This window comes from Ursus arctos, unplaced genomic scaffold (genome assembly GCF_023065955.2).
Source record: "Ursus arctos isolate Adak ecotype North America unplaced genomic scaffold, UrsArc2.0 scaffold_27, whole genome shotgun sequence".
Classification (NCBI taxonomy): domain Eukaryota; kingdom Metazoa; phylum Chordata; class Mammalia; order Carnivora; family Ursidae; genus Ursus; species Ursus arctos.
In genome coordinates, this window is record NW_026622952.1 from 13,316,654 (window position 1) to 13,344,625 (window position 27,972).

General features: G+C 36.8%; 1 protein-coding gene across 7 annotated transcripts in view; it reads left to right on the forward strand.

Annotated features, from left to right (window-relative positions):
* Positions 1 to 27,972, forward strand: part of WRN (WRN RecQ like helicase) — a 141,515-nt gene that overhangs the window by 37,841 nt on the left and 75,702 nt on the right. For all 7 annotated transcript variants that reach the window (XM_026508385.4, XM_026508387.4, XM_057303390.1 and 4 more), the window contains 6 exons: positions 326 to 398; positions 6,573 to 6,687; positions 21,575 to 21,980; positions 24,318 to 24,398; positions 26,310 to 26,439; positions 27,750 to 27,825. In XM_026508385.4, the coding sequence (XP_026364170.2) occupies positions 326 to 398; positions 6,573 to 6,687; positions 21,575 to 21,980; positions 24,318 to 24,398; positions 26,310 to 26,439; positions 27,750 to 27,825 (881 nt within the window). The remainder of the gene's footprint in view (positions 1 to 325; positions 399 to 6,572; positions 6,688 to 21,574; positions 21,981 to 24,317; positions 24,399 to 26,309; positions 26,440 to 27,749; positions 27,826 to 27,972) is intronic.

The following is a 27,972-nucleotide window of genomic DNA, read 5'->3' on the forward strand; positions in this document are numbered from 1 at the left end:
GGGAGTGGCTTTGTGTCTCCAAAATAGATTTCTGTTACTTGATTGTATTTTGTTGGAGTCCCACTTTTAAGTTGTTTGATTTGGCTAACTCCTTATAATATTGAATATTAAAAGATAAAAATTTTAAACTTTTAAGGCGCATCAGCTTATTTTCTCCATTCTCAAAATTGGTATGGTGATTTAATGAAGACATAGATCTTTGTGTATCATAGTAGGTTGAATGCAGGTTTTTGGGTCCTTTGGGAGTCACTGTTTTGGATTTTTCTCAAGTGGGACATATAGCTTTATTTTGGTTATCTTTAGTGTACTTTTTTTTTTTTTATAGGCTGGTCTCATCATTTATCGAAAATTAGAGATTTTAGGTGATGCTGTGCAAAGGTTTGCTATAAATAAAAAAGGTATGTGGTGCTCTGAAAATAAAGGATAGAATTTGAATTCACTCTTTTGTGAGGTTTATCTCCAAAAAATCAATATTTACACATGTGCAAACTGTTTATATACAACTTCTTGAGTGTCTGAACCATGTTGACATTAGGGTGTGAGGTCTCTCTGGCCAAAGATTAGCGTTTCAGGCACGTTACTCATGGCAGAGGAGGACTTACTCCTGCTTTGTCACTTCTTTTGCTATTCATTAGGCTTCTTTAGTTGGGGCTTTGTGATTTTGATAACATCAGTGACACAACCAGTTATCTCCCAGTATGGAGATTATTATATCCTTGCTATAAATAGTTGAAGTGTACACGTTACTTTATAGTGTTCTGGTTTAAGTTTCTAAGTTTTTTTCTAGGGTAAGATAACTGCTGTTTTTCTCCAAAAAAGTATGGCCACTTTGTTCAACTTCAGTGCTTTTCTCAGATGTCTCAATAGGTCAGTGATAGCAGACCTACATGGTAGAATGGAAGAACATGGGCTTTCATGTCACAGAAATCAAAGGGGAATCCCTGCCACGTGACTTGAGATTTACATGTTTCCCCATGCTTGGAATGTAGACGATAGCCACATACCTATTGCATAGAATAGCTGTGAGCACTAAGAGGGAGGGAATACTACAAGCACCTGTATTGATCTATATAGAGTTGTTATTCCTATTCTTTTTTTTTTTTTAAAGATTTTATTTATTTATTTGACAGAGATAGAGACAGCCAGCGAGAGAGGGAACACAAGCAGGGGGAGTGGGAGAGGAAGAAGCAGGCTCATAGCGGAGGAGCCTGATGTGGGGCTCGATCCCTGAACGCCGGGATCACGCCCTGAGCCGAAGGCAGACGCTTTAACCGCTGTGCCACCCAGGCGCCCCTGTTATTCCTATTCTTGTAGCTTCTTTTGGAGATTTTAAATAATTGCGTTTGTTAAGATGTTAATTAAATTAGTGATTTTGGGGGCACCTGGGTGTCTCAGTCATTAAGTGTCTGCCTTCGGCCCAGGGCATGATCCCAGGGTCCTGGGATCCAGCCCTGTATCGGGCTCCCTGCTCCGCTGGGAGCCTGCTTCTTCCTCTCCCACTCCCCCTGCTTGTGTTCCCTCTCTCGCTGCCTGTCTCTCCGTCAAAATAAATAAATAAAATCTTAAAAAAAAAATGAGTGATTTTGCTAAATAAAGATATACGTGACCTCCTCTTATAAAATTATATTTTACCCTTGTAATTGCCATTGAGAAGGGATTCATGTCCTTTGTAATAGACCCTCCTTCTTTACCTAATAACGTAGAAGACTCCTTATGCTTTCTTTCTTTCCCTGGAAAGCCACTTCTGATAAGAGCTTGCTAACTCTATAGCCAAAGGTACTGTGGCTAGAAATTATCTTGCTTAAATTGAGTGGATGATATGTTTTTGAAGCTGATCTGGAGAACAATATAGAACTTATTTAGATCATAACAGAATTAAACTCAACAGAGGGGATTCATGGTTTTCTGAATTTGTGGTTTGTAGAATTACTTCTAGGTTATACTTGTAATTTTGTCTCTGATTAAAATGCTTCTAAGGAAATGTTTAAGATATTTCTTAACTAAAGTAACATATATTTATGTCTCTACTAGAAGCTACTAGAATACTACTGTATTGTTTGACCCTCACTTTTATTCTTTATTTCGTTATATGTGTGAGTATATTTTGACATCTTAAGTGAGGTACCTTGACTATGATTCTAGTGAATTGTAACAATGATTACCACTCTTTCTTTTTTTTCTCCTTCCCTTCCTCCCTTTCTGCTATGAAGTCAGAGGTATCAGCCTCACTGTTGTTTAATTTCTCTGGTGTATTTATACATGATATTTTCAAATGACCACCTTTGGTTATAAAATTGTGTTTTTTCTTCTTATTAAAGAATTAAAGTGGATTATAACATCAGAAAATAAAAGGATATTTGCACATTGTTTCTCCCTGTTAAAATATTAGCTTACTCTAAGAGGATGGCTAATAAACACTAAACGATATAGCAGATAAAAATACACTTACTCATTTATTAAAAATTGTTGAGCATTTTATGATGTGGGGATTCAGTAATGAACAAGACACTCCTGATCTGCTTCCTCAGGGGGAAGTCCACAGGTTTGTAGGGCATATAGAGATGAACACAAGCGCTGTGTTTAGCTTATAGGAGAGCCATGTAATGCATATTTGGAAGTATTGCAGTATTTCCTGGAGAAAGTGATGTTTAAGGCAAGACCTGAAATAGGAACAGGAATTAGGTAGCGGAAGAATAGAGGAAAAGTGTTATAGGCATAGGAAACAGCGGTGCAAAAAGAGATCATAATATTGATAGGCAACTGAAAGTAGTTCAGTGTGGTGAACTATTGAAGATGACGGAGTGAGGGATAGAGACGCAGAACAAGGAAACAGATAGGCCATGTTTACATGAGGAGTTTATTTCCTCCTAAGAGGTATTGGGGGGTTTAAATGCAGGAGTGACATAAATTACATTAAAAAAAAGAAAAAAAGAATAACTTGGGCTGTACAGTAGAAAATGGATTGTAGCAGGGCAAGAGTCACAGTGGGAAAGCTTGTTAGGAGGCTGTGAGAGCAATCCAAGGGAGAGGCAGTGGTGACCCGGCTTGGATGGTTTTATTGAGAATGGAGAGAAGGGGATAGATTCAAAATACATTTAATAGAGCAGTTGAGTCAGCAGAATTTGGTGTGATGATGAGAGCCATGTGTCAAGGATCATTCCTCTGTTGTTGCCATGACTAACAGGGGTGAAAACCACTGAAGAAAAGGAGCAAGCTTTAGAGCTGAGGAGTCACAGTTGATTTTAGACATGTTAAAGGAAGGAGGGCTGTCGTATAGCAAGCAAGGTGGAGGTGGCCAGGCAGCAGTTCAATATCCAGGCTGTAGCTCAGAGGACAGTTTTTGTTAGAGATAAAGAACTGGGATTAAGAATTTTGAGAAACTCTTCGTACTTCATGTTTGCATGGTGGAAGGGACAGCAAAGGAGTTGCCATCCATTGGCATAGAAGGCAATTAGGAGATACAGTGTGTGGAAAGCCAAGGGAAGAGCATGCTTCACGTGGGAGGAGTAATCAACCTGTTTTAAGTCCTGCTGAGTGTTTGAGAAACTGAGGATTTAGACTTAATCATCAGTTTTGGCAACGTGGCAACCATTTGTAACCTTTTACTCCAGCAGCTTTGGTGAATTGGGTGACAAAAGTGTCTCGGGGAGAGAGTAGTTATTTGGGGCATGTGCCATTAAAACAGAAAAGGGTCCACAGGCTTTGAGAACATGAAGGTGCTATAAGTAGATCAAGAATGGAGTAGTGGAGTGCTGTGAGTGGAAATCAAGGTGAACAGAGGAATTATTAGATCTAAGGAACGTGAGAAAGTATGTGTAAACAACTTCATTTTTAGACGATTGGTTTGGAAAGGGGATATTCATTCATTCATATAACATATTTGATGGGTGTTTATTATGAGTCAGGCATAGTTTCACTTGTGGGGGAAGTGCACTGAACACAGGAGACCAAGTGCCTTCACTTCATGTCACAGGAATGAGTGAATGAGCCATGTAGATATCTGAGGGAAGAATGTAGCAGGCATCGGGGAAAGAGCTAAGTGTCTGAGGGTGATTGTTTGTCTTATTTGAGGAACAGTGAGGATAACTGAAGCAAAATGAGTAAGGGTCAGAGTGGGAGGAAATGAGGATAGAAAAGGAGCTTGGGCCAGGTCATTTAGGGCCTTATAGGTGGTGACTATGGCTTCATATTTTATTAATTACGATAAATACAAAGCAGAGTGATGGGAAACCCTTAGAGGGTTTGGAGCAGGAGAATGACATGATTAAATTTTAATTTAAAAAGATTTTTTTGGCTGCTATAAAAGGGCAAGTGTTCAGGCAGGGAAGTCTGTTAGGCTACTATAGTAGTCCCAGGAGGAGATAACGATTGTTTGGATTAGGCTGGTAGCAGTAGAGATGGTGAGAAGTGGTAGATTGTGTATATGTTTTGAAGGTATATATTGTAAAGGATTTGCCAGTGAATTCTCCATAAAGGGTGAGATGTGGAGACAGAGAAGACGATCAAGATATTTCGGTTGGATTGGCTGAGTTAATGGAAGGATCAGTTATGGTGGAAAGGTTATAGAAAAGTGGGTTTGTGTGAGAAAAATCTAGATTTCAGTTTTGGATATGCTAAATTTTAGATGCTTATTGATATCCAAGAAGATACCACTGTTGGACACGTGATTCTGGAGTTCAGGGGAAAGTTTGAGGTTGGGGATGTAACTTTGGGAAACATCGAGATACACATGGCAGTTAAAGCAGTGAAAGGAGATGAGATGAAAGAGGGAGTGTCTGGAATAAAGAACAGAGGAGGCCCAAGTATTGATGTTGAGGGCACACTGACATTTAGAGATCAGGGAGATGAGAGCGCGGTGAAGAGGGCCCGAGAAGGGGTAGTAGTGAAAGATGGAGTGCTGAGAGGAGGAGGAAGTTATCAAATATTTTAAATAGCTGAGTATCTGAGGAAGATGAGGAACTAGACCTGACAATTAGATTTGACAACATGGAGGCCACGGGTAACTTTTCTCAAAGCAGCTGTGCTGTACTGGTGGGGGTGAAGGCTTGATTGGAGTCAGCATAGGGAAAATAGGAATTGAAATTTGAGACCATGCGTGTGGACAACTCTTTCATGGAATTTTGCTGTAAACGAGAGTAGTTCTGTAAGCACAGACTAATTAGCAAATTGGGGGGAAGATGAGGTAGATTTCTTTTTCTATCTTCTTAGCATAATGAGGGGTGAGGTTGTTCCCTGAGTAAAAGGAGGAGCAAGCAGATGTTAGAGGGTTGGCGAGAAAGAAGGAGTTATGAAATAGTCATCTTGATAGTAGGAAAGTGGGAAATATAGAATATTTAACAGTCACTACTGAGGGTTCCTTTGAGATCTGTGTCATGAATTTAAAGCAAGCTGAATCATCTTGGCTGTATTTTATCTTTAGCTATAGTCAACTCTTTGAGTATAGGCATCAAGTAGGTAAAAAATTTGGGTTTAATTAGAGTAGGGGTTTTCCTAGATAAAAAGTACCATGGAGGGAGGAAGGAGCAAAAGAGGTCAGAGTCCATACAACGGAATGATTATTATAAAATGGCAAGAAAGGAAAAAAAGACATGGTGGGGAGTGGGAGTGGGAAGGATAAGGTGTGTGGAAAATGTGATACGATCAGTGAATTTGGTTCTGAAATTGTGAAAGAACAGTTGTATTGGGGAGGGCATCCTGGAAAGCAAGCCAGCATGCTGGTGTTCAGAAGATAGAATGCTTACAATTGAAGTTTGGAAGTAGTGCCTTTATTGGCAATTATAAGGTGAAATGACTCTAGGAATGGGTGGCTGAGGTCAGCTGAGGAAAAGATTGTTGAAAATGGAAGGATCAAAGCACTGAAAAGGCCACATGTTAGGTGGAATTATCATGGGAGTAGTAGTGAAGGGCAAGACAGTGAACCAGGCAGTAAAATCTTCAATGAACGAAAGGATGTGATTTTGAGGTCACAATAGCAGCAGTCAGGAATAGCAGATGGTACAATCCTATGTCAATGCTTCAGAGGAGCTGGACTTTTGAAGGACAAGAGAAAATGGCGATGAGCTATAAAAGACTCTAAGCAAGGGTAGGGGTTCGAGGAAGGAGGGCAGGTGTGGCGTAGATGGAGAGGGATGTACCAGACAGAATAAAGTTGAGAGTTTGGAAGATGATTGCTGATTGGAAAGGCTTGCATTTTATTTTGGTCATGACTGGTAAGAGTGGAAGTGAGGCATGGCTGTTGACTCAGGTTATGTTTACCAAATTATGTTTCATAACTAATATTTTGAAATAGTGTAGATGGGTTCAGATTCTCATTTCTGCGATTTTCAGCTTAGCTTGATAACCACTGGTTGTAGTATGTATGAATGTAGATCATTTGGAATTTATTCTAAAATTCAAGTAACAAAAATCTAAAAGGAAAGTAAAATGATTAAGGTGATAAGGAGATAGAATAAGGAAGTTCTTCTGTTTTGGAATTCACTTAAGGAAAGAAATTGAAAATGTGTTTAAATAAATGGCTAAATAAATCCCTTTGCTTTGTGGTTTGAAAATTGACATTGATTCTTTTTGTCCAGAGGAGGAAATGCTACCTAGTGATGTGAAGAAACGATTGACTTCAATCTCTGAGGATATGATGGGTCTGGCTAAGTGTCTTCCTGACACTTTGAAAAAATTGGAAGATCCACAGAGGTTAATATTACCTGTTTTCTTTCTTTCTTTTTTTTTTTTTTTTACCAATTTTGTTTGTTCTTATTGCACTTTCCTATTTTTTTTTTTTTTTAAAGATTTTATTTATTTATTTGACAGAGATAGACAGCCAGCGAGAGAGGGAACACAAGCAGGGGGAGTGGGAGAGGAAGAAGCAGGCTCATAGCGGAGGAGCCTGATGTGGGGCTCGACCCCGGAACGCCGGGATCACGCCCTGAGCCGAAGGCAGACGCTTTAACCGCTGTGCCACCCAGGCGCCCCATGCACTTTCCTATTTATATAGAATTACTATTCATTAAGGTAGACTCATAGAAATTATTTTTAAACATTTTTATTTAAATTCAATCTAGTTAACATGTATTGTACTGTTAGTTTCAATGCTCATTACATCATGTTCCCTCCTTAATGCCCATCACCCAATTACTCCATCCCCCCAACTCACCTCCCCTCCAGCAACCTTCAGTTTGTTTCCTATAGTTAAGAGTCTCTTATGCTTTGCCTCACTCTGTTTTCATCTTATTTTATTTTTCCTTCCTTCCCCTATGTTCATCTGTTTTGTTTCTTAAATTCCATATATGAGTGAAATCATAGGGTTTTTGTCTTTCTCTGTCTTATTTTGCTTCGCATAATACCCTCTAGTTCCATGCAAGTCACTGCAAATGGCAAGATTTCATTCTTTTTGATGGCTGGGAAATATTCCATTGTATATATATACCACATCTTCTTTATCTGTTCATAAATCGATGGACATCCGGGCTCTTTCCATATTTTGGCTGTTGTGGACATTGCTGCTATAAACATTGGGGTGCATGTGCTCCTTCGAATCACTATGTTTGTATCCTTTGGATAAATTCCTAGTAGTGCAACTGCTGGGTCGTAGGGTAGTTCTATTTTTAACTTTTTGAGAAACCTCCATACTGTTTTCAGAGTGGCTGAACTAGTTTGCATTCCCACCAATAGTGTAAGAGGTTCCCCGTTCTCTGCAATCTTGCCAACATCTGTCGTCTCCTGAGTTGTTCATTTTAGCCATTATGACAGATGTGAAGTTGTGTCTCATTGTGGTTTTGATTTGTATTTCCCTGATGCCTCATGACGTTGAACATTTTTTCTTGTGTCTGTTGGCCATTTGTATGTCTTTGGAGAAATGTCAGTTATGTCTTCTGCCCATTTCTTGACTGGATTTTTTTTTTTTTTTAATGTTGGCTTTGATAAGTTCTTTATATATTTTGGATACTAACCCTTTGTCTGATAAGTCAGTACCTTCTCCCATTCCATAGGTTGCCTTTTAGTTTTGTTCACTGTTTCCTTTGCTATGTAAAAGCTTTTTATCCTGATGAAGTCCCATAGTTCATATTTGCTTTTGTTTCCCTTACCTTTGGAGACATGTCTAGCAAGAAGTTGCTGCAGCCAAGGTCAAAGAGGTTGCTGCCTGTGTTCTCCTCTAGGATTTTGATGGATTCCTCTGTCACATTTAGGTCTTTCATCCATTTTGAGTTTATTTTTATGTATGGTGTAAGAAAGTGGTCCAGTTTGATTCTTCTGCATGTGGTTGTCCAATTTTCCCAACACCATTTGTTGAAGAGACTTTTTTCCCATTGGATATTCTTCCCTACTTTGTCCAAAATTAGTTGACCATTGAGTAGAGGGTCCATTTCTGGGTTCTCTATTCTGTTGTATTAATCTGCATGTCTGTTTTTCTGCTAGTACATACTGTCTTGATGATTAAAGCTTTGTAATAGAGCTTGAGGTCCGGAATTGTGATGCCTCCAGCTTTGGCTTTCTTTTTCAACATTACTTTGGCTACTCAGGGTCTTTTCTGGTTCCATACAAATTTTAAGATTGTTTGTTTCAGCTCTGTGAAAAATGTTAATGGTATTTTGATAGGGATTGCATTAAACGTGTAGATTGCTTTGGGTACTGTAGACATTTTAACAATATTTGTTCTTCAATCCATAAGCATGGATGTTTTTCCATTTCTTTTTTATTATTTTATTTTATTTTTTTATAATAATTTTTTATTATGTTATGTTAGTCACCATACAGTGTATCCTTAGTTTTTGATGTAATGTTCCATGATTCATTATTTGCATATAACACCCAGTGCACCATGTAATACGTGCCCTCCTTAATACCCATCACCGGCCTATCCCAATCCCCCACCCCCCTCCACTCTGAAGCACTCAGTTTGTTTCCCAGAGTCCACAGTCTCTCTTGGTTCATTCCCCCTTCTGTTTACCCCCCTTCATTCTTCCCTTCCTTCTCCTACTGATCTTCCTATTTCTTATGTTCCATAAATGAGTGAAACCATATGATAATTGTCCTTCTCTGCTTGACTTATTTCACTTAGCATAATCTCCTCCAGTCCCGTCCATGTTGCTGCAAATATTGTGTAATCTTTCTTTCTGATGGCTGACTAATATTCCATTGTATATATGGACCACATCTTCTTAATCCAGTCATCTGTTGAAGGGCATCTCGGCTCCTTCCAAAATTTAGCTATTGTGGACAATGCTGCTATGAACATTGGGGTGCATATGGCCCTTCTCTTCACTACTTCTGTATCTTTGGGGTAAATACCCAGTAGTGCAATGGCTGGGTCATAGGGTAGCTCAATTTTTAACTTTTTAAGGGTCCTCCACACTGTTTTCCAGAGTGGCTGTACAAACTTGCATTCCCACCAACAGTGTAGGAGGGATCCCCTTTCTCCACATGCTCTCCAACAGTTGTTGTTTCTTGCCTTGTCAATTTTTCCCATTCTAACTGGTGTAAGGTGGTATCTCAGTGTGGTTTTGATTCGAATTTCCCTGGTGGCTAATGATTTTGAACATTTTTTCATGTGTCTGTTAGCCATTTGTATGTCTTCATTGGAAAAGTGTCTATTCATATCTTCTGCACATCTTATGATTTATTTGTTTCTTGTGTATTGAGTTTGAGAAGTTCTTTGTAGATCTTGGATACCAGTCTTTTATCTGTAGTATCATTTGCAAATATCTTCTCCCATTCCATGGGCTGCCTCTTAGTTTTTTTGACTGTTTCCTTGGCTGTGCAGAAGCTTTTTGTCTTGATGAAGTCCCACAAGTTCATTTTATCTTTTGTTTCTCTTGCCTTTGGAGACGTGTCATGAAAAAAGTTGCTGTGGCCGATGTCAAAGAGGTTGCAGCCTATCTTCTCTAGGATTTTGATGGATTCCTGTCTCACAAGAGGTCTTTCAACCATTTGGAGTTTATCTTTGTGCATGGTGTGAGAGAGTGGTCAAGTTTCATTCTTTTGCACGTAGCTGTCCAATTTTCCCAGCACCATTTATTGAAGAGACTGTCTTTTTTCCACTGGATGTTTTTTCCTGCTTTGTCAAAGATTAGTTGCCCAAAGAGCCGAGGGTCCATTTCTGGGTTCTCTATTCTGTTCCGTTGGTCTATGTGTCTGTTTTTGTGCCAGTACCATGCTGTCTTTGTGATCACAGCTTTGTAGTATAGCTTGAAATCCGGCAACGTGATGCCCCCAGCTTTGTTTTTCCTTTTCAACAATTCTTGGCGATTCGGGGCCTTTTCTGGTTCCACACAAATTTAAGGGCTGTTTGTTCCAGTTCTTTGAAAAATGTCATTGGTATTTTGATCGGGATGGCATTGAAAGTGTAGATTGCTCTGGGTAGCATAGACATTTTAACTATGTTAATTCTTCCGATCCATGAGTATGGACTATTTTTCCATCTTTTTGTGTCTTCTTTAATGTCTTTCAAGAGTGATTTTTAGTTTCTAGAATATAGATCCTTTACGTCTCTGGTTAAGTTAATTCTGAGATAACGTATGATTTTTGGTGCTATTATATATAGAATGGATTCCCTAATTTCTCTTTCTTTAGTCTCATTTTTCGTGTATAGAAATGCAACTGATTTCTGCACATTGATTTTGTATCCCGCTACATTACTGAATTGCTCCATAAGTTCTAGTAGTTTGGGGGTGGAGTCTTATGGGTTTTCCATATAGAGTATCATGTCACCTGCAAAGAGAGACAGTTTGACTTCTTCTTTGCCAATTTGGATACCTTTTATCCCTTTGTGTTGTCTGATTGCTGTTGCAAGGACTTCTTGTACTATGTTGAATAATAATGGTGAGAGTGGGCATCCTTATCATGTTTCTGATCTTAAGGGAAAGGCTTTCAGCTTTTCCCCATTGAGAATGATATTTGCTGTAGCCTTTTCATAGATGGTTTTTATGAAATTGAGGAATGTACCCTCTATCCCTATACTCTGAAGGGTTTTAATCAGGAAAGGATGCTGTATTTTGTCAAATGCTTTTTCTGCATCAATTGAGAGGATCATATGGTTCTTGGCTCTTTTCTTGTTGATATGATCTATCACACTGATCTCCTTGTGAATGTTGAACCACCCTTGCATCCCAGGGATGAATCCCATTTGGTCGTGATGGATAATCCTTTTAATGTGCTGTTGGATCCTATTAGCTAGGATCTTGTTGAGAATTTTGGCTTCCATATTCATCAGGGATATCGGTCTTTAATTCTCCTTTTTGATGGGGTCTTTGCCTGGTTTGGGGATCAAGGTAATACTGGCCTCATAGAATGAATTTGGTAGTTTTCCTTCTGTTTCTATTTTTTGAAACAGCTTCAGGAGAATAGGTATTATTTCTTCTTTGAATGCTTGTTAGAATTCCCCAGAGAAACCGTCAGGCCGTGGACTCTTGTTTTGGGAAGGTTTTTGATCACTGCTTCAATTTCTTCATAATTAATCGGTCTGTTTAAATAATCAGTTTCTTCCTGGTTCAGTCTTGGTAGTTTATAGGTTTCTAGGAAGGCATCCATTTCTTCCAGGCTGTTTAATTTATTGGCATAAAGCTGTTGATAAAAGTTTCTAATGATCCTTCCTATTTCATTAGTGTTGGTCGTGATCTCTTCCCTTTCATTCATAATTTTATTAATTTGGGTCCTTTATCTATTCTTTTGAATAAGTCTGGCCAGTGGTTAATCAATCTTATTTATTCTTTCAAAGAACCAGCCTCTAGTTCTGTTGATCTGCTCTACTGTGCTCCTGGTTTCTAATTCATTGATCTCTGCTCTAATCTTGATCACCTGCCTTCTCGTGCGTGGGTTAGGCCTGTTCTTCTCTTCCAGCTCCAGCTTCTTGAGGTGAGAATATAAAAACCGCATTTTAGATTTTTCTGTTCTTTTGAGTGAGGCTATGTATTTTCCCCTTAGGACTGCCTTTGCAGTGTCCCATGGGTTTTGGACTGATGTGTTTTCATTTTTGGTGGTCTCCAAAAATTGTTTAATCTCCTTCTTAATTCCCTGGTTTACCGAATCATTCTTGAGCAGGATGGTTCTTAGTTTCCAAGTGTTTGAGTTTCTTCCAAATTTTTCCTTGTGATTGTGTTCCAATTTCAACGCATTGTGGTCTGAGAATATGCGGGGAATAATCTCAGTCTTTTGGTATCCGTTGAAACCTGTTTTGTGACCCAGTATATGGTCTATTCTGGAGAAAGTTCCATGTGCATTCAAAGAGAATGAGTATTTTGTTGTTCTGGGGTGTAGTGTTGTGTATATATCTATGAAGTCCATCTGGTCCAGTATGTCATTCATAACTCTTGTTTCTTTGTTGATTTTCTCCTTAGGTGATCTGTCTATTGCTGATAGGGGAGTGTTGAAGTCCCCTACTATTAAGGTATTATCATCTATATGTCTCTTTATTCTGGTTAAGGGTTGGCTTGTGTATCTAGCTCCTCCCCTGTTGGGGGCATAGATATTTATAAATGTCATATCCACTTGTTGGATACATCCTTTAAGAATAATATAGTGGTCTTCTGTATCTCTAACTACAGTCTTTAGTTTAAAATCTAATCTGTCTGATATGAGAATTGTTACCCCAAGTTTCTTTTGAGGTCCATTGGCATGAAAAATGATTTTCCATCCTTTTACTTTCAGTCTGGATATATCTTTATGTCAAGATGAGTCTCTTGTAGACAGTAAATGGATGGGTCATGTCTTTTTATCCAGTCTGCAACCCTGTGGCGTTTATGGGAGCATTTAGGCCGTTCACATTGAGAGTGATTATTGAGAGATATGATTTTAATGATGTCATGTTGCCTGTGAAGTCTTCATTTCTATAGATTGTAAATTTCTGTTCTATATCACTCTTGGGGCCTTTTTACTTTTATAGAATCCCCCTTGATATCTCCTGTAGGACTGGTTTGGTGGTTACGAATTCCTTCAGTTTCTGCTGATCCTGGAATTTCCTTACATCTCTTCATCAATTCTGAACGACAGCCTTGCTGGATAAAGGATCCTTGGCTGCATGTTCTTCTCAGATAGAGCTTTGAAAATACACTGCCAACCCTTCCTATCCTGCCAGGTCTCTGTAGACAGGTCTGACGTTATTCTGATATTTTTACCTCTGTACGGAAGGATTTTCTTTCCCCTGGCCACTTTCAATACTGTATCCTTGGATCTAATATTTGCGATATGCACTATGACGTGACGTGGTGTAGGTCTGTGGTCATTGACCTTGGGAGGGGTCCTCTCTGCCTCTTGGACACGAATGCTTGTTTCCTTTGTCATATTAGGGAAGTTCTCAGCTACAATTTGTTCAAATATCTCTTCTAGACCTCTCTCTTTCTCCACCCCCTCGGGGATGCCGATGATTCTGACATTGGAACGTTTCATTGAGTCAGTAATCTCCCGTAATCTACATTCTTGAGATTGGATTTTTTGAGCCAAGTTTCTGTTTTTATTTTCTCTTCTACCATCCCATCCTCCGGTTCACTAATACGTTCTTCTGCCTCATTTACCTGGCCGTCAGAGTGTCTAGTTTATACTGCATTTGATTCATAGCATTTTTAATTTCTGCGAGATTCGCTCTCATTTCCACTCTTAGAGATTCTATATTCTCGTTAATATTTTTTTCAAGCCTACACATCATCTTGACCATTGTTACTCTGAACTCCATTTCTGACAATTTGGTTATATCCATATCCATCAGTTCTGTGGCAGAGGCCACAGTCTCTGTGTCCTTTCTTTGCTGAGGGTTCCCCTCCTTGTCATTCTGATGAGGAGAGGTTGCGGGGATGCCCAGAGCCCAAATTATTGACCAGGACCCAGGCAGTGTGTGCGTGTTTTATAGGGACCTTAGGGATGTGGGCTTCTTGATTTTTCAGCCTGCCTTCTGGGGGAGGGGCCGGCCGCACTGATATTCAGGTAACCCTGTTTGGGTAGAGTCTCTCTGTCCCCTGCGAGGGGGGCTGGGGATGGGCACAATGTGAACCGGTATTTCCCGGCTTTTGTTCTCTGGTGCTTTCCCTGGAGGTTTTCTATGACTCTTCTGAGAGTCAGAGCAGCAGTGGCCATATCCTAGCCTCTGTCTCAGAATAGAGAGATCGCAGTCCGCTCTCCACGGAGCTCTCCTGGCCACTTTAACTCTGTTTCTGTCGGTGCTGCTAAAAACCTAGCAGTGTCCCAGGTTGAGCGCCCCACAGCCGCTCTCCCAGCTCTCGCTTCCAGGGCTGGCACATCTCTGTCCTTTGTGCCTCTAAGACCGCCAGCCGCCCCCGGTTCCCACACGTGCTCCCAAGCTCCCTGTTTCATTGTGGTTTGTGCGCGCTCCGGATCACCAGTTTTCAGACTAGGCGCACGTGCGTTCCCAGGCTCACGGTCTCAGTCTCCTTTCTTGCAGGTGCCGGTCCCAGAGTCCGGCTGCCTCCCCAGTGCAGGTGCCTACTGCTTCCCGGTGCCCGAGCGCGGTGGCTCCCTCCCCCTTCCGTTTATCTTCTGATATCTGTGTGCGGATTCATGGCTCCCCGCTTCATCCCTTAATACTCAGCCCTAGAGATGTTCATTTGTAGAGATCCAGATGTATCTTCCTGCGTTGCAGGCGGATTCCATGGGTGTTCCGGATGGTCTGGTTGATATCCAGCTCGACTCAGGGGAGCAGCTGAAAAAGGGGTCCCCTGCTCCTCTGCCATCTTTTCTCCCTCTGTTTTTCCATTTCTTTGTGTATTCCTCAATTTCTTTCTTAAGTGTTGTATAGTTTTCTGAGTACAGATCCTTTAGCTCTTTGGTTAGGTTTAATCCTAGGTATCTTATGGTTTTTGGTACAATTGTAAATGGGATAGATTCCTTTATTTCTCTTTCTTCTACCTCATTGTTAGTGTATAGAAATGCAGTTGACTTCTATGCATTGATTTTTTATCCTATGACTTTGCTGAATTCCTGTATCAGTTCTAGCAGTTTTTGGTGGAGTCTTTTGGGTTTTCTACATACGGTATCATGTTGTCTGCAAAGAGTGAAAGTTTGACTTCTTTGCTGATTTGGATCCCTTTTATTTCTTTTTGTTGTCTGATTGTGAAGCTAGGACTTCCAGTACTATGTTAAATAACTGTGGTGAGAGTGGACATCCCTGTCGTGTTCTTGACCTTAGCGGAAAAGCTCTGTTTTTCCTTGTTGTGGATGATATTTGCCGTGGGTATTTTGTATATGGCTTTTATGATATTGAGGTACATTCCCTCTATCCCTATACGGTGGAGTTTTTTTTATCAAGAAAGGATGTTGTATTTTGTCAAATGCTTTTTCTGCATCTGTTGAGAGGATCATATGGTTCTTGTTCTTTCTTCTGTTAATGTGGCGTATCACATTGACTGATTTGTGGATGTTGAACCACCCCTGGGGCCCAGGAATAAATACCACGTGCTCATGGTGAATATCCTTTTAATGTACTGTCGGATCCTATTGGCTCGTATTTTGGTGAGAATTTTTGCATCTGTGTTCATCACGGATATTGGTCTGTAAATCTCCTTTTTAGTAGGGTCTTTGTCTGGTTTTGGGATCCAGGTAATACTGGCTTTATAGCATGAGTTTGTAAGTTTTCCTTCCATTTCTATTTTTTGAAATCGTTTCAGAAGAATAGGTATTCTTTAAATGTTTGGTAGAATTCCCCTGGGAAACCATCTGGCCCCATACTCTTGTTTGTTGGGAGATTTTTGATTACTGATTCAGTTTTCTTTCTGGTTATAGTTTTGTTCAGGTTTTCTGTTTCTTCCTGTTTCAGTTTTGGTAGTTTATATGTTTCTAGTTTATATGTTATAAATTCTAGGAATTTATCCATTTCTTCCAGATTGTCTAATTTGTTGGCATATAATTGCTCATAATATTCTCTTATAATTGTATTTCTTTGGTGTTGGTTGTGATCTCTCCTCTTTCATTCATGATCTTATTTATTTGGGTCCTTTCTCTTTTCTTTTCGCTAAGTCTGGCTAGGGGTTTATCAGTCTTACTAATTCCTGCAAAGAAGCAGCTCCTACTTTCATTCATCTGGTCTACTGTGTTTTTGATTTATCTGTCATTGATTTCTGCTCTAATCTTTATTATTTCTCTTCTCTTGTTGGATTTAGGCTTTATTTGCTGTTCTTTATTCAGCTTCTTTAGGTTAAGTTTAGGCTGTGTATTTGAGACTTTTCTTGTTCCTTGAGGAAGGTCTGTATTGCTATATATTTCCCTCTTAGGACTGCCTTTGCTACGTTCTAAAAGTTTTGAACTGTTGTGTTTTCATTTTCACTTGCTTTCCATGTATTTTTTAAATTCTTCTTTAATTTCCCAGTTGACCCATTCATTCTTTTGTAGGATGTTCTTTAACTTCCCTGTATTTGTGGTCCTTCCAAATTTCTTTTTGTGGCCAACTTCATGTTTCATAGTACTGTGGTCTAAAAATATGCGTGATATGATCTCAGTCTTTTTGTACCAGTTGAGACCTGATTTGTAACCCAGTATGTGATCTGTTCTGGAGAATGTTCCACGTACACTGGAAGAGAATGTGTATTCTGCTGCTTTAGGATGAAATGCTCTGTATAGATCTGTTAAGTCCATCTGGTCCAGTGTGACCTTCAAATCTATTGTTTCCTTGTTGATCTTCTGCTTTGATGATTTGTCCATTGCTGTGAGTGGATTGTTATTGTTCCCTACTATTATTGTATTATTATCAATGAGTTTCTTTAATGTTGTTATTAATTGGCTTATATAATTGGCTGCTTCCAAGTTAGGGGCATAAATTTTTACAACTATTAAATCTTCTTGTTGGATGGACTCCTTTATTACGATATAATGCCTTTCTTCATCTCTTATTACAGTCTTTGGTTCAAAATCTAATTTGTCTGATGTAAGAATGGCCCTCCAACTTTCTTTTGATGTCCATTAGCATGATAAATGGTCCCCCTCGCTTTCAATCTGGTGGTGTTTTCGGGTCTAAAATGAGTCTCTTGTAGGCAACATATTAATGGTTCTTATTTTTTTTTGTTTTGTTTTGTTTTTTTTAATCCATGCTGATACCCTGTATCTTTTGATAGGAGCGTTTAGTCCATTCACATTCAGAGTAATTATTGAAAGATATGAATTTAGTGTCATTGTATTATCTGTAAAGTTGCTGTTCCTGTAGATTGTTCTTTTCTGGTCTTTGTTACTTTTGGGCTCTCTCGCTGCTCATAGGATCCCCTTTAATATCTTTTGCAGGGCTGTTTAGTGTTCACAAATACCTTTAGTTTTTGTTCGTCCTGGAAACTCTTTATCTCTCCTTCTATTGTGAATGACAGCCTTGCTGGATGAAGTATTCTTGGCTGCATGTTCTTCCCGTTTAGCACATTGAATACATCATGCCAGTCCTTTTTGTCCTGCCAGGTCTCTGTGGACAAGTCTGCTGTCAGCCTTATGAGGGTCAACTGATAGAAGTTTGCTTCAATACATGCACACAAACTGATTTATAAATTTGAGAAATATCTTTCCAGTTGTTAAATTGCCCATCAAGAAGTTTAAGGCTTTTCTGTCTGCTTTGTAGGATGTTTTATGAAAGAAAGCAATACAAAATTCAGATTTCCACAGAAAGGAAAATATTTTAGATTTAATGTTGTCTTTTTCTTTTGTATATGGGCAACTCTCATTCAATTATATTCATAGTTTGGTCACCTAAAACTTTTTTTTCTTTAAAGATTTTATTTATTTATTTGACACAGAGAGAGCATAACAGGGGGAGCAGCAGGCAGAGGAGGAGGGAGAAGCAGGCTTGCCTGAGTAGGGAGCCTGATGCAGGGCTTGATCCCAGTATGCTGGGATCATGACGTGAGCTGAAGGCAGATGCTTAATGACTGAGCCATCCAGCTCCCTGGTCACCTAAAATGTTATAAATAAAAACAACTCTTATATTTAGTAGCTTCATTTTTCAGGTTTTAATCTGATTATTAAAAAGGAATTTTGTGTAATCAATAGGCTATTTATTAGAACAAGAGGTATCCAGCTTTTTAAAAATTTTATTTATTTTTTTAAAGATTTATTTATTCATTTGACCAAAAGAGAGCACAAGCAGTCATAGTGGCAGGCAGAGGGAGAGGGAGAAGCGGGCTCCCAGGGAGCCTGACGTGGGGTTTGATCCCAGGACCCTGGGATCATGACCTGAGCCGAAGGCAGATGCCTAACTGACTGAGCCACCAGGCGCCCTGATGCATTCAGATTTTAAATGCCATTTTATAGCTAAAGCCCTGATAATCTGAGATATTTGGATTAATAGACATTGGATTACCAGTGCCTTATAGCTGACTCTTTTTGGAACCAGGCCTTGCCCTAGGCCTTAATTGCTGAATGACTTCCTCTAATAGCAGGAATGCTCTTGAACTGTGAATGATTACAATATAGTTATATACTGAGGAAGAAATACTTTGTAGAATGTCAAGCAGTTAGTTGAAATAGAATTCTGATTCTGACAAAATGCAATGGTAGTGTAGTTTTTTGTGTGAGATCTGTGATAAATTTTGATTCTGATATTTCGAATTATGATACAGAGATTCAGCTCTTTTTCAAAGTCCTTTTTCCCCCTAGCAATTTGTTTTAGTTGTTTTTATGTAACAGAATTTCTGAAAGACATGACTGTCAATTAGGAATAGGTAACAATAAAGCCATTTCGTATTCAATTTTACATTTTTCCCTCTATGAAAGAAAAATAGTCACTGTTTATGTGATATTTACATGTATTTCAGATTTTTTCCCTAGCACTTAAACTATCTGTTGAATGTAAATTATGTCTGCTTAATGCGTTGCTTTGTAATAACAAAGCTAAATGGGTTTTCTTAAAACGAGAATGGGAAATACTGGATTCATTTTTAGTAAAGAACGATCTTGTCAAGTTTCAGTGTCAAACAAGGACTAGTTAAATTTCTTATTTCAGGTTCTTTGTAAGAAATCTACAGTAATACCTAACTTACCAAATTATACCTCAGAACCAGAGAGGAACAAAAAAAGGCCTCTGAATGCTAAAATACATGTCAGAAGCATGAATTCAAACTCATTTAACTGCATTTCCAGTGGAGCGCATGAGGGCACATTCAGAGCTATTTGCTTCTCATTTATAGATACAGTTTGACAAGCTTAGATATTGAGTTAAAATGAAAACCAGGTATTGATAAGGAATGGTGTGCACGTGACCACAGCTGGAAGTCACAGCTGGCAGTCTGTGAAAGAGTGGACAAAAGTATAAAAATTAGAACTGAGAACTTTTAAAATAGAGTAGTTTGAGTTTTGTTACAGAAGAGAGCAGCTTTATGCTTCAGTGGACCTGGAAGCTATTGGATTGTACAGTACTACTTACTCATTGATTTAAATTCATTACACATCTGTTGTATTGGTGTCATGTACTTAACATTCTGTTGGGTGCGGAGGCTTTCTGTAGGCTACTAATATGCATAATAACAATCCTAAGAAGGAAGGAAAATATATTGTCTTACCAAAGACAGCCTTTGATATTTGTTAGAGTAAATAGTTGACATGTAAATAGAGTAAATAGAGACATGTCATTCTCTGATGTTAGCACAGAGTAAATGGGCCCTTACAGTCTTACCAATATATACGTCACTGTCGCTATGTTTATGTGTTACAACATTCCCATGCATTTAACAATTAAATGGTGTCACATATCTGTTTCTACTAAAGTATTTATGTACAGTTCTTATATTTGAATATCTGTGTATAATACTGACTATTCTTTATAAGATTTGAAGAATTTTAGAATGTTAGAATCAGTGAGTTTTTCGGTTTTGAATTTGATTTTGATTTTGTTTGTATTGATGGAAGACTTGTCACCTTAAGCTTGAGCCCAACTTTGGTGCAATTTTTAGTGTGGAAAAAAAATCATGAAATGACTCAGCATTTTTGATAGTCTGTTCTCATAAGTGATTAATTTTTTATTTGAATCATCAATATAAAACTTTAAAAGTCATACTGGATTTTATTAAGTATTTTCAATACAGAAGAATTGAAAGAGCTAAATGAAAGTGTTAAATAGGAAAAATGTCTCTTTCTTATCATATTCCCTTTTTTCCCTCAAACTTGTACTTTGATGAAGTAACTAAAAATTGCTTTAATAAACCCTATAACCAACAGATAGTATGCCTTATTTTACACTCTAGCAGTGATTTTCCTTTGCAGTTAACCAGGTTTGTTATAAATACCTGTTTAAAGTCACTTAGTTAGGGGCACCTGGGTGGCTCAGTTGGTTGAGTGTCTGCTTTCAGCTCAGGTTAGATCTCAGGGTTCTGGGATAGAGCCCTGCATCAGGTTCTCTGTTCAGCAGGGAGTCTGCTTCTCCTTCTAGCTCTGTCCCTTCTACCCACTCATGCTCTCTCTGTTGCTCATGCTCTCTCTTTCAAATTATTAAAAAAAATCTTGAAAAAGTCACTTAGTTAAGATGTTATATTAGTAACTACGATTAAGGAGTTAAGAAATTAATATCGTGGGGCGCCTGGGTGGCTCAGTCGTTAAGTGTCTGCCTTTGGCTCAGGGCATGATCCCGGCATTATGGGATCGAGCCCCACATCAGCCTCCTCCACTGGGAGCCTGCTTCTTCCTCTCCTACTCCCCCTGCTTGTATTCCCTCTCTCTCTGGCTGTCTCTCTCTGTCAAATAAATAAATAAATAAAATCTTTAAAAAAAAAGAAATTAATATCATATTTATTCATATACAATTTCTCCATATTTTCCTACTTGTTATATTTGTGCACTGATGGGAAGGTTTTTTTTTTTCTGTTTCAAAGAATATGTGTCTGGTTTTGTGATTATTGAAGATGCACAACAGCATCATTTTCGAATTATAATATAAACACTCTTATATGTTACAGCTGGGACTAGTAATTGATAGGGAAATTGAATCAGTTAGTTAAAACATGGGATCACAAAAATTTTCTTTTAACTTAATAATAATGTATATTTGTTTCCCAATGTTTTGATATTCATCATGGTTTTTTTCATTAAATATAGGACTGCTCTTTGGAATTCTGCAGAGTGGTTCTTGTTTAAAGCACACCCATAATGTATCATTTGCAATTTCTAGTTTAGTTTCTTTAAAATGGAGTGAAAACTTAAGATTGACTATTGTTAATCAGACAGAACTTTCTTTTAAAAAGGAAATTTGCTGTGTCTTTCAACATGTTCAACTTAAAAAAATTTTTTTTTTTGATGGTCATGTGTCATTGATTTGACTTATATTTAATTAAATTAATTACCACAAAAAGTATATCTGGCATAAAGAATTAGTTTGGGACCAAACACACTGACACTTAGGAAGCATATAAATCAACAAGCACATAAGCATGTATGCTTAGTTAAGTGTACAGGTGAATGCAGAAGTTAAGTGTACAAGTTGAATGCAGAAGTACCTTGTACTGGAGAGTAGCCAACAGCTGTAAGCATATTGTGGGTATTAGAGATGAAAAATAACTGTAATCCAGTGTGTCCTTTAAATGAAAGTCAATTTAGAAAGCTTGTACTTACTAAAAAGCATTACAACTGTGCTGGTAGTTATTGAAGTTAAAGTTGAATTACCCTTTCTTAATTTTTTTAGGATTTCTATACTATTAAGTGATATTTCAGAAAGTCTGTGCTCATTGAGGAAGATGATACTTGGTTCTACCGAGACCATTCAGTTATTACCATTGGAAGATCCAACTGCTGATGGAGTGCAACAGAAACAAATTAAAGAACATAAAATTTTTACTAAAGTTAAAGATGAGACATGGGACACAACACTTGATAATTTAATTAAACATGATGAAGGAAATGTACTTCGAAATGAAGTGAAACAAGAAGATGATGGACTTGAAGCTGGATTAGAAGAAGGCAATAAGTTGAAAGAGAACACAGAAAGAATTTGTTTGATGTCGTTAGATATTACAGAACATGAACTCCAGATTCTGGAACAGCAGGCTCAGGAAAAACTTCTTAATGATGTTACTTGCCAATCTCCTGAGGTACTAAAAAAAGAGAACGCAAATTTTATTCATTAGTAGGGGTTGGCTGATTTTTTTCTGTGAAAGGGCAGATAGTAAAAATTTTAGGCCTTGCAGATCAATCACACGTTTTCTGGTGTTACTATTCAATTCTGTCCAAAAATTTAGTGTGAAAGCAACTATAGACAAGTGTAAACAAATGAGCTTGCTTGTGTTTTGATAAAACTTTATTAACAAAAAGAAAAAGTGAGCTGAATTTGGCTTATGAGCTATAGTTTGCTGTTTTTGACTTAGTGTAATAAGCACAACTTAATGGTCTTGTAGTGGAAAGATTTTAAAGTGCTAGTACACATTTGTTGAGCTTTGCTGTTTTAGCATTTCTCCTGATTTTTATGTAATGGATACCTCGGCTTTTTGTGGAATTCCTATATACCTACTAGTGTTAAGTCTTCCAAACCTGATTTTTGGGAGTAGTTATATTTCCTCATACAAGACTTTCTTTACTTAATATTGTGAGAAGTTTCTAATAAACTAATGTTTTTGCTTGGCACTAACCTTTACTGTTATCTGGAGAGTCAGTGACTTACATTTTTTTCTTCATAGATTGTTTTGAAACATTCTATATTATCTGTCAACTTCATGTTTAGATTTCTAATTATTATGTTCTGAGTAGTTTGTTTTGTGAGGTTGTTTTTCTCCTGGCTAAGTTAATATTTTTTGAAATAGTGAAGTTTTATTGGAGAAATCTTTGTGTTTCTTTTGTTGTAAAGACAAACCATAAAATGAGACATCATATAGCTGTATTCTTTTTATATCATTTGTTTTTCATTAGTTTAGGAAATTACCTGTGATGCCTATATTTGGTAGAATTCTATACATTTTATTTTACAATAACTAAGCTTATGGTTTTTAAAATTAAATTTGAAAGCCATTTAATAAGGTTATTTCCCTCTTCAGTTTTCTAGTGTCAATCAAAAGTCTTAGTATTTGAGAAATTCTCTGTTTGGTAACTGTATTAGTAATCACTTCTACCAGTATGTAAATGCATTTTATTTTAAAATGATTTTCAGACTATTCTCATACCAACCACTTGTAAAACAGATTCCCCTTTTAGGAAATATCTTTTGCTAATGTCTGCATCACCTTTTAACTTTTTAAAAATTTCTTACTAGGTATACATTTTAAGATGGTATTTTTCTTATAATAATACAGAATTATGATCAGGATTTCATGATCTGATTGTCATCTTATATCCCAATTATTGCCATTTTTATTGTGTAATAATTAGCAGTTTTTTTCTTTACTCATTAAAACCCTATTTAAAAAGTAAAATAATTTTTTTTCTCTTTGTATAAAACTCATTTTAAAATCCTTTTTTAAGGGGCGCCTGTGGCTCAGTCAGTTAAGTGTGTGACTCTTGATTTCGGCTCAGGTCATGCTCTCAGAGTTGTGAGATCAGGCTCTGCGTTGGGCTCCATGCTGGGCGTAGAGGCTGCTTAAGATTCTGTCTCTCCCTCTGCCCCTCCCCTGCCCATAAATAAATAAAATAAACAAACAAACAAATAAATAAATAAATAAAATCCTTTTTTAAGACTTGATTTTTTTGCAGACTAATTATGGCTGTGCTTCCTTTTCCTACTTTCAGTTTAAAGATTAGACTTTTTTGGGGTCCTTCTACATTTCTTTTATGCAGGGGTCCCATGCTGTTGGACACTTGCTTCCTGGGGATTGCCACATTATTGTAAAGTTTTCTCATATCCCAACACTGGCAATAGCTGAATAAATAACTTGTCTGACACTGTTTTTCAAATATAAATAGATGCTGTTTATAAAATAGTGATCTATTTAAAAGTATTACAGTCATAGGAGCTTTTTGTGATCATTTAAAAATTAGTGGATATAAGAGAACAACTGTTCTTCTTGGAATAGAAATAGAATAGAATAGAATTTTTCAACATCTAAAGAGGTTCTTGTACTCACTTTGGGACACATAGTTTGATATTGTGTAACCATTGTTGAACTTGTCACGTTGAACTCTCTGTTAGATTGTGGGCTTTATATCAAGTCTGTTTGTCTCTGTTGTCTGTCTTTCCAATTACATTTCTCTTTCTTTCTCTTTTTCTTTCTTTGTTTCTTTTTTTCTGTTTATTCTCCTTCTTTCTCTTCTTCCTTGCTACCCTGTCTTCCTTTCTATCTATGTCTCTTATACCATATAAATATGTATTATAAATTTATCTATTAGAGAAGAAGAGGAAGTTGTCTAATGATATCTAGTGTATAGGAACTTTATTTTGTAGAAAACAGGATATGGAGTCAATTATATTGGAAAATTAATGTTTGAAATATAACTTTTTAAAGGATTTATCTTCCAAGGATAATGAAGAGGATCTATCTTATGTAATTGAAAGTGATGAAGATTTAGAAATGGAGATGGTTAAGGTATGTTTGAAATTATAGAAATTTACTTCCAGTTCTTTCAAAAAGGACACTTAATAATGTAAAATATTACCTAATTCTAAATGTCCCCCCACAATGAGATTAGTATCATTTATGTAACCATTAGATTTTATTTTCCTTTTCATATTTGTTTATATCTTTGTATGGTCTATGAATAATGTTTTAGTAGTAGTATACTAATTTTTACATATTAGAAAACATATTCCTGTCAGGTCGCTTCTTTTAAATCTTTTCCTGGAACGTCAGTAGTTATTTTGCCCTCCACTGTTGAAATGTTTCTTTTTCTTCCCATCCATGTGTATCCCATTTTTTTGGGAGTTCTGTTGTTATACATTCAATATTCTTCTTTACTTCTTTTGGTCTTACCTACTATGGATATATTTATTATATATAATTTTCTAATGTTTTTAATTATTTCATTTTCTTCTATTTTATTATCAAAGTTGTAATACTATTTTATAATTAAATATTTTCCACCACTTCACCCAGCCTCCAGTTTCTTTGTCAGGTATGAATCAGGGATGGAAAATAAGGAAGAAAAGCTTAAATTTCAAATTAATTGAAAATGAAAAAAACCCACAAAAGTTCATCATTATTCATGCTTTTTATTCCTCATCTTTAGGTCGATGTGATTTTTGTTCTTTTTTTTATGAAATGAGATTAAGTTCCTGATTCTTTGTTTTCAACCAGAGTAGTGGAGTGATTAGGAATGTGGATTCTGAATTTAGATGTGGGTTCAAATCCCAGCTTCTCCATTTATTTGCTGTGTGACTTTGGGGAAGTTTCTTAGTCTTTTTGATACTCAGTTAACAGCTGTTATTATTTAAGGTGTTATTTGTTAAGAGCTTAGTACAGAGCCTGGCATTTCTTAAGTGTTTAATAAATATTAGCTAATAGTAATAATAGGACATAAATACTAAATCATATTCCTTCATTGATTAGCCATTTCTCTGAGGAGTGCTGTTCAAGTAGCACATTTATACGACACTTGCAGACTTCCACAAACTTGCATTGTATATTGAACCTCTTTGAAGGCAATCTGGATGCCCATATGAGAGAACTTTATTTTCAAAATGCTTTTCTAAGTATATTTGTTGACTTGAATAAAGAATCAGGAACAGAATCAGTCTTTTTCTTTTCCAGGCCTGAAATGAATACACTTTTTAGAAAACCATTAAAGTCAAGTTTATTAAATGGAAGGTTTAATAAAAAGAGAAAATGAGAACTGTGGTTTAATAATTCTTCCTGTCTCTTTTTAGTAAAAAAAACTGTGCAGATGAAACAATTTTGAAATATCCTAACATTCCTTAAATAGATAATCATTTAGGGGAGAAAATCCAATATTGTCAAGCCAAAATAAAGAGCAACTTTATTCACATTTGTAATATTCCATTCCTAAAATTATTTGAATCTTTTATTGTTTTCATAATTCACATAAACAGATTCACATAATTCACAAAAAACACATTTATTGTTTGTTTACTATTTAAATCTTAAACTGGCACATGATATGGAGAAACTCATTACAAAAATAACAGTAAGACCCACATTTACCTCTTGGCAATTGAAAAGTCTGAAGTATGATAAAGGAAAAAAGTTTTAAATTAAAATTTTATTCAAAATTTTGATAACTTTCCCCACAGGCACTCCATGATATGCTATTAACGAACCCTGTTTATGCTGGAAGTATTCCATCTTTGGCCTTGTGCCTTAGAAACCATTCTTGAGCACATATTTAAACTAGAGCACACATGTTCTTTTGTGGTATTGGTTGCACATCTGCCAGCTTTGAACAAAATTGTAGGTTCTGTTAATAATACTTCTTTTGTGTTTGGTGAAAAAGATATGACACTGTCAATGGTTTTGCTTTTAAGATTTCTTTTAAACTTTCAGTCTTTAGAAAATCTAAATACTGGCACAGCAGATCCAGTTCATTCAAAATGCATAAAAATGGAAAGAAATCTGGGTGTTTCTTTTGAAGATGATGAGATTGAAGCTATTGAAGAAGAAGAAGATGATGCAGGTAAGCACTGTAACATGTTTTGAAATGACTCACCTCTGCTACCTACTGCTGACTTTAATTTAGGGTCCAGATTTTAAACATTTTGGAGGCAAAGATTTTGTGGCATATAATTAATGACATCCTAAAAACTTGTCATTAAATCCTTTGGTGTTTGGTCTGTATAAAGCACAATCTTACCTTTTATGAAAGTAGAGGTATAGAAGTCTTGTGTTATTTGGCGCATTTGGTGATGCAGAACTTTTCATCCTGAATTTTATGTTTTGTCAAAATAATAGAAAATCATTAATAAGAATCATTAATTAATTACTTATATTAAACATTATTCTTAAAGGCATAGATATGTGGTGTCTTTTCTTTAGGGGCTTATTCCTTAAAACAAGTGGCACAATGTCAGATAGCAAAATGGACTGATTTCATACTCTGTGTGCCAACTGTAGTAAGGAATCCACAAAATGAACCTTGTATTACCGAAGTGTAAGTAACAGTATTCATTACGGCAAACCTTGGGGTCTTCTCATAAAGTAGAACATTCCTCTAGAGCTATATTCGTCAGTGTTATAATGTGGGAAAATGAAGATATATTGCAGGTGGAAAGTACATGAAAATGTTAAAGAAAATGTTATTCTCTTTGTTTTCTTGTATTAAATGAAGGCATAACATCTCCAAGCAATTTAATTCTCTATTTAGAATTGTTAAAAGCCGAGATGTATAATAATGAATTTTCATTTGTTTATGGATGAATGGTCTTGATTTGCATTGTTCTGTCTTGGCCACTCATGAACCGTTCGACCTAAGTAGAAAATAAAAATCAGTTGAGTAAATCAACATAACTCCGTTGTGCTATGCAGTTAGAATTGTGGTCAAGGACTTGGAGTGGTACCTAAAATGAAGATTTAATTTTATCTCTGGGTTTTATTTGTGATAGTAATGTAATTTCTGATTACCATTAATTGAAAGTTGGTTGTATTTTTAAATTCACATTGGTATATTGCTTGCCATGGTTGGGTTTAAATGTGAGGTTTTAGAACTATAGCAAATTCCAAAACATCGTTTTCTTATAGTGTAGGCAAAGTGTGAACCATTTTGTAGTAGAATCACGAAGTTCTAATCCTTAGTATTAGGTAATAATCAAAGTATTTAACTGAAATCATGACTGGTATCCAGAGGATGGAATTAGTTGGATTTAAAAGACAGAAAACAGTAACCTCTGGTACTTATCACTATATTCTTTAAGATAAGTCAATGAAATAAAATTTTTATTTCCTATCAATTGTATTTTAACATAAATGACTATTTCGTTTTATTTTAAGATCATTCATTACCAGGACCTAATGCAAGCCAAATTAATTCCCTCAAGATCTATTTTGGCCATTCCAGTTTTAAGCCGTGAGTATAATCTCAGTTAATTAAATTGCATATTCACAATTTTCTTCACAAAGGAAAAATGGCAAATAATCCATCTGTTTAATGGTAATAACACAACTTCACTGTAGTTTATACATTCCACACTGTATTTCCTGTAAGTGACTACAA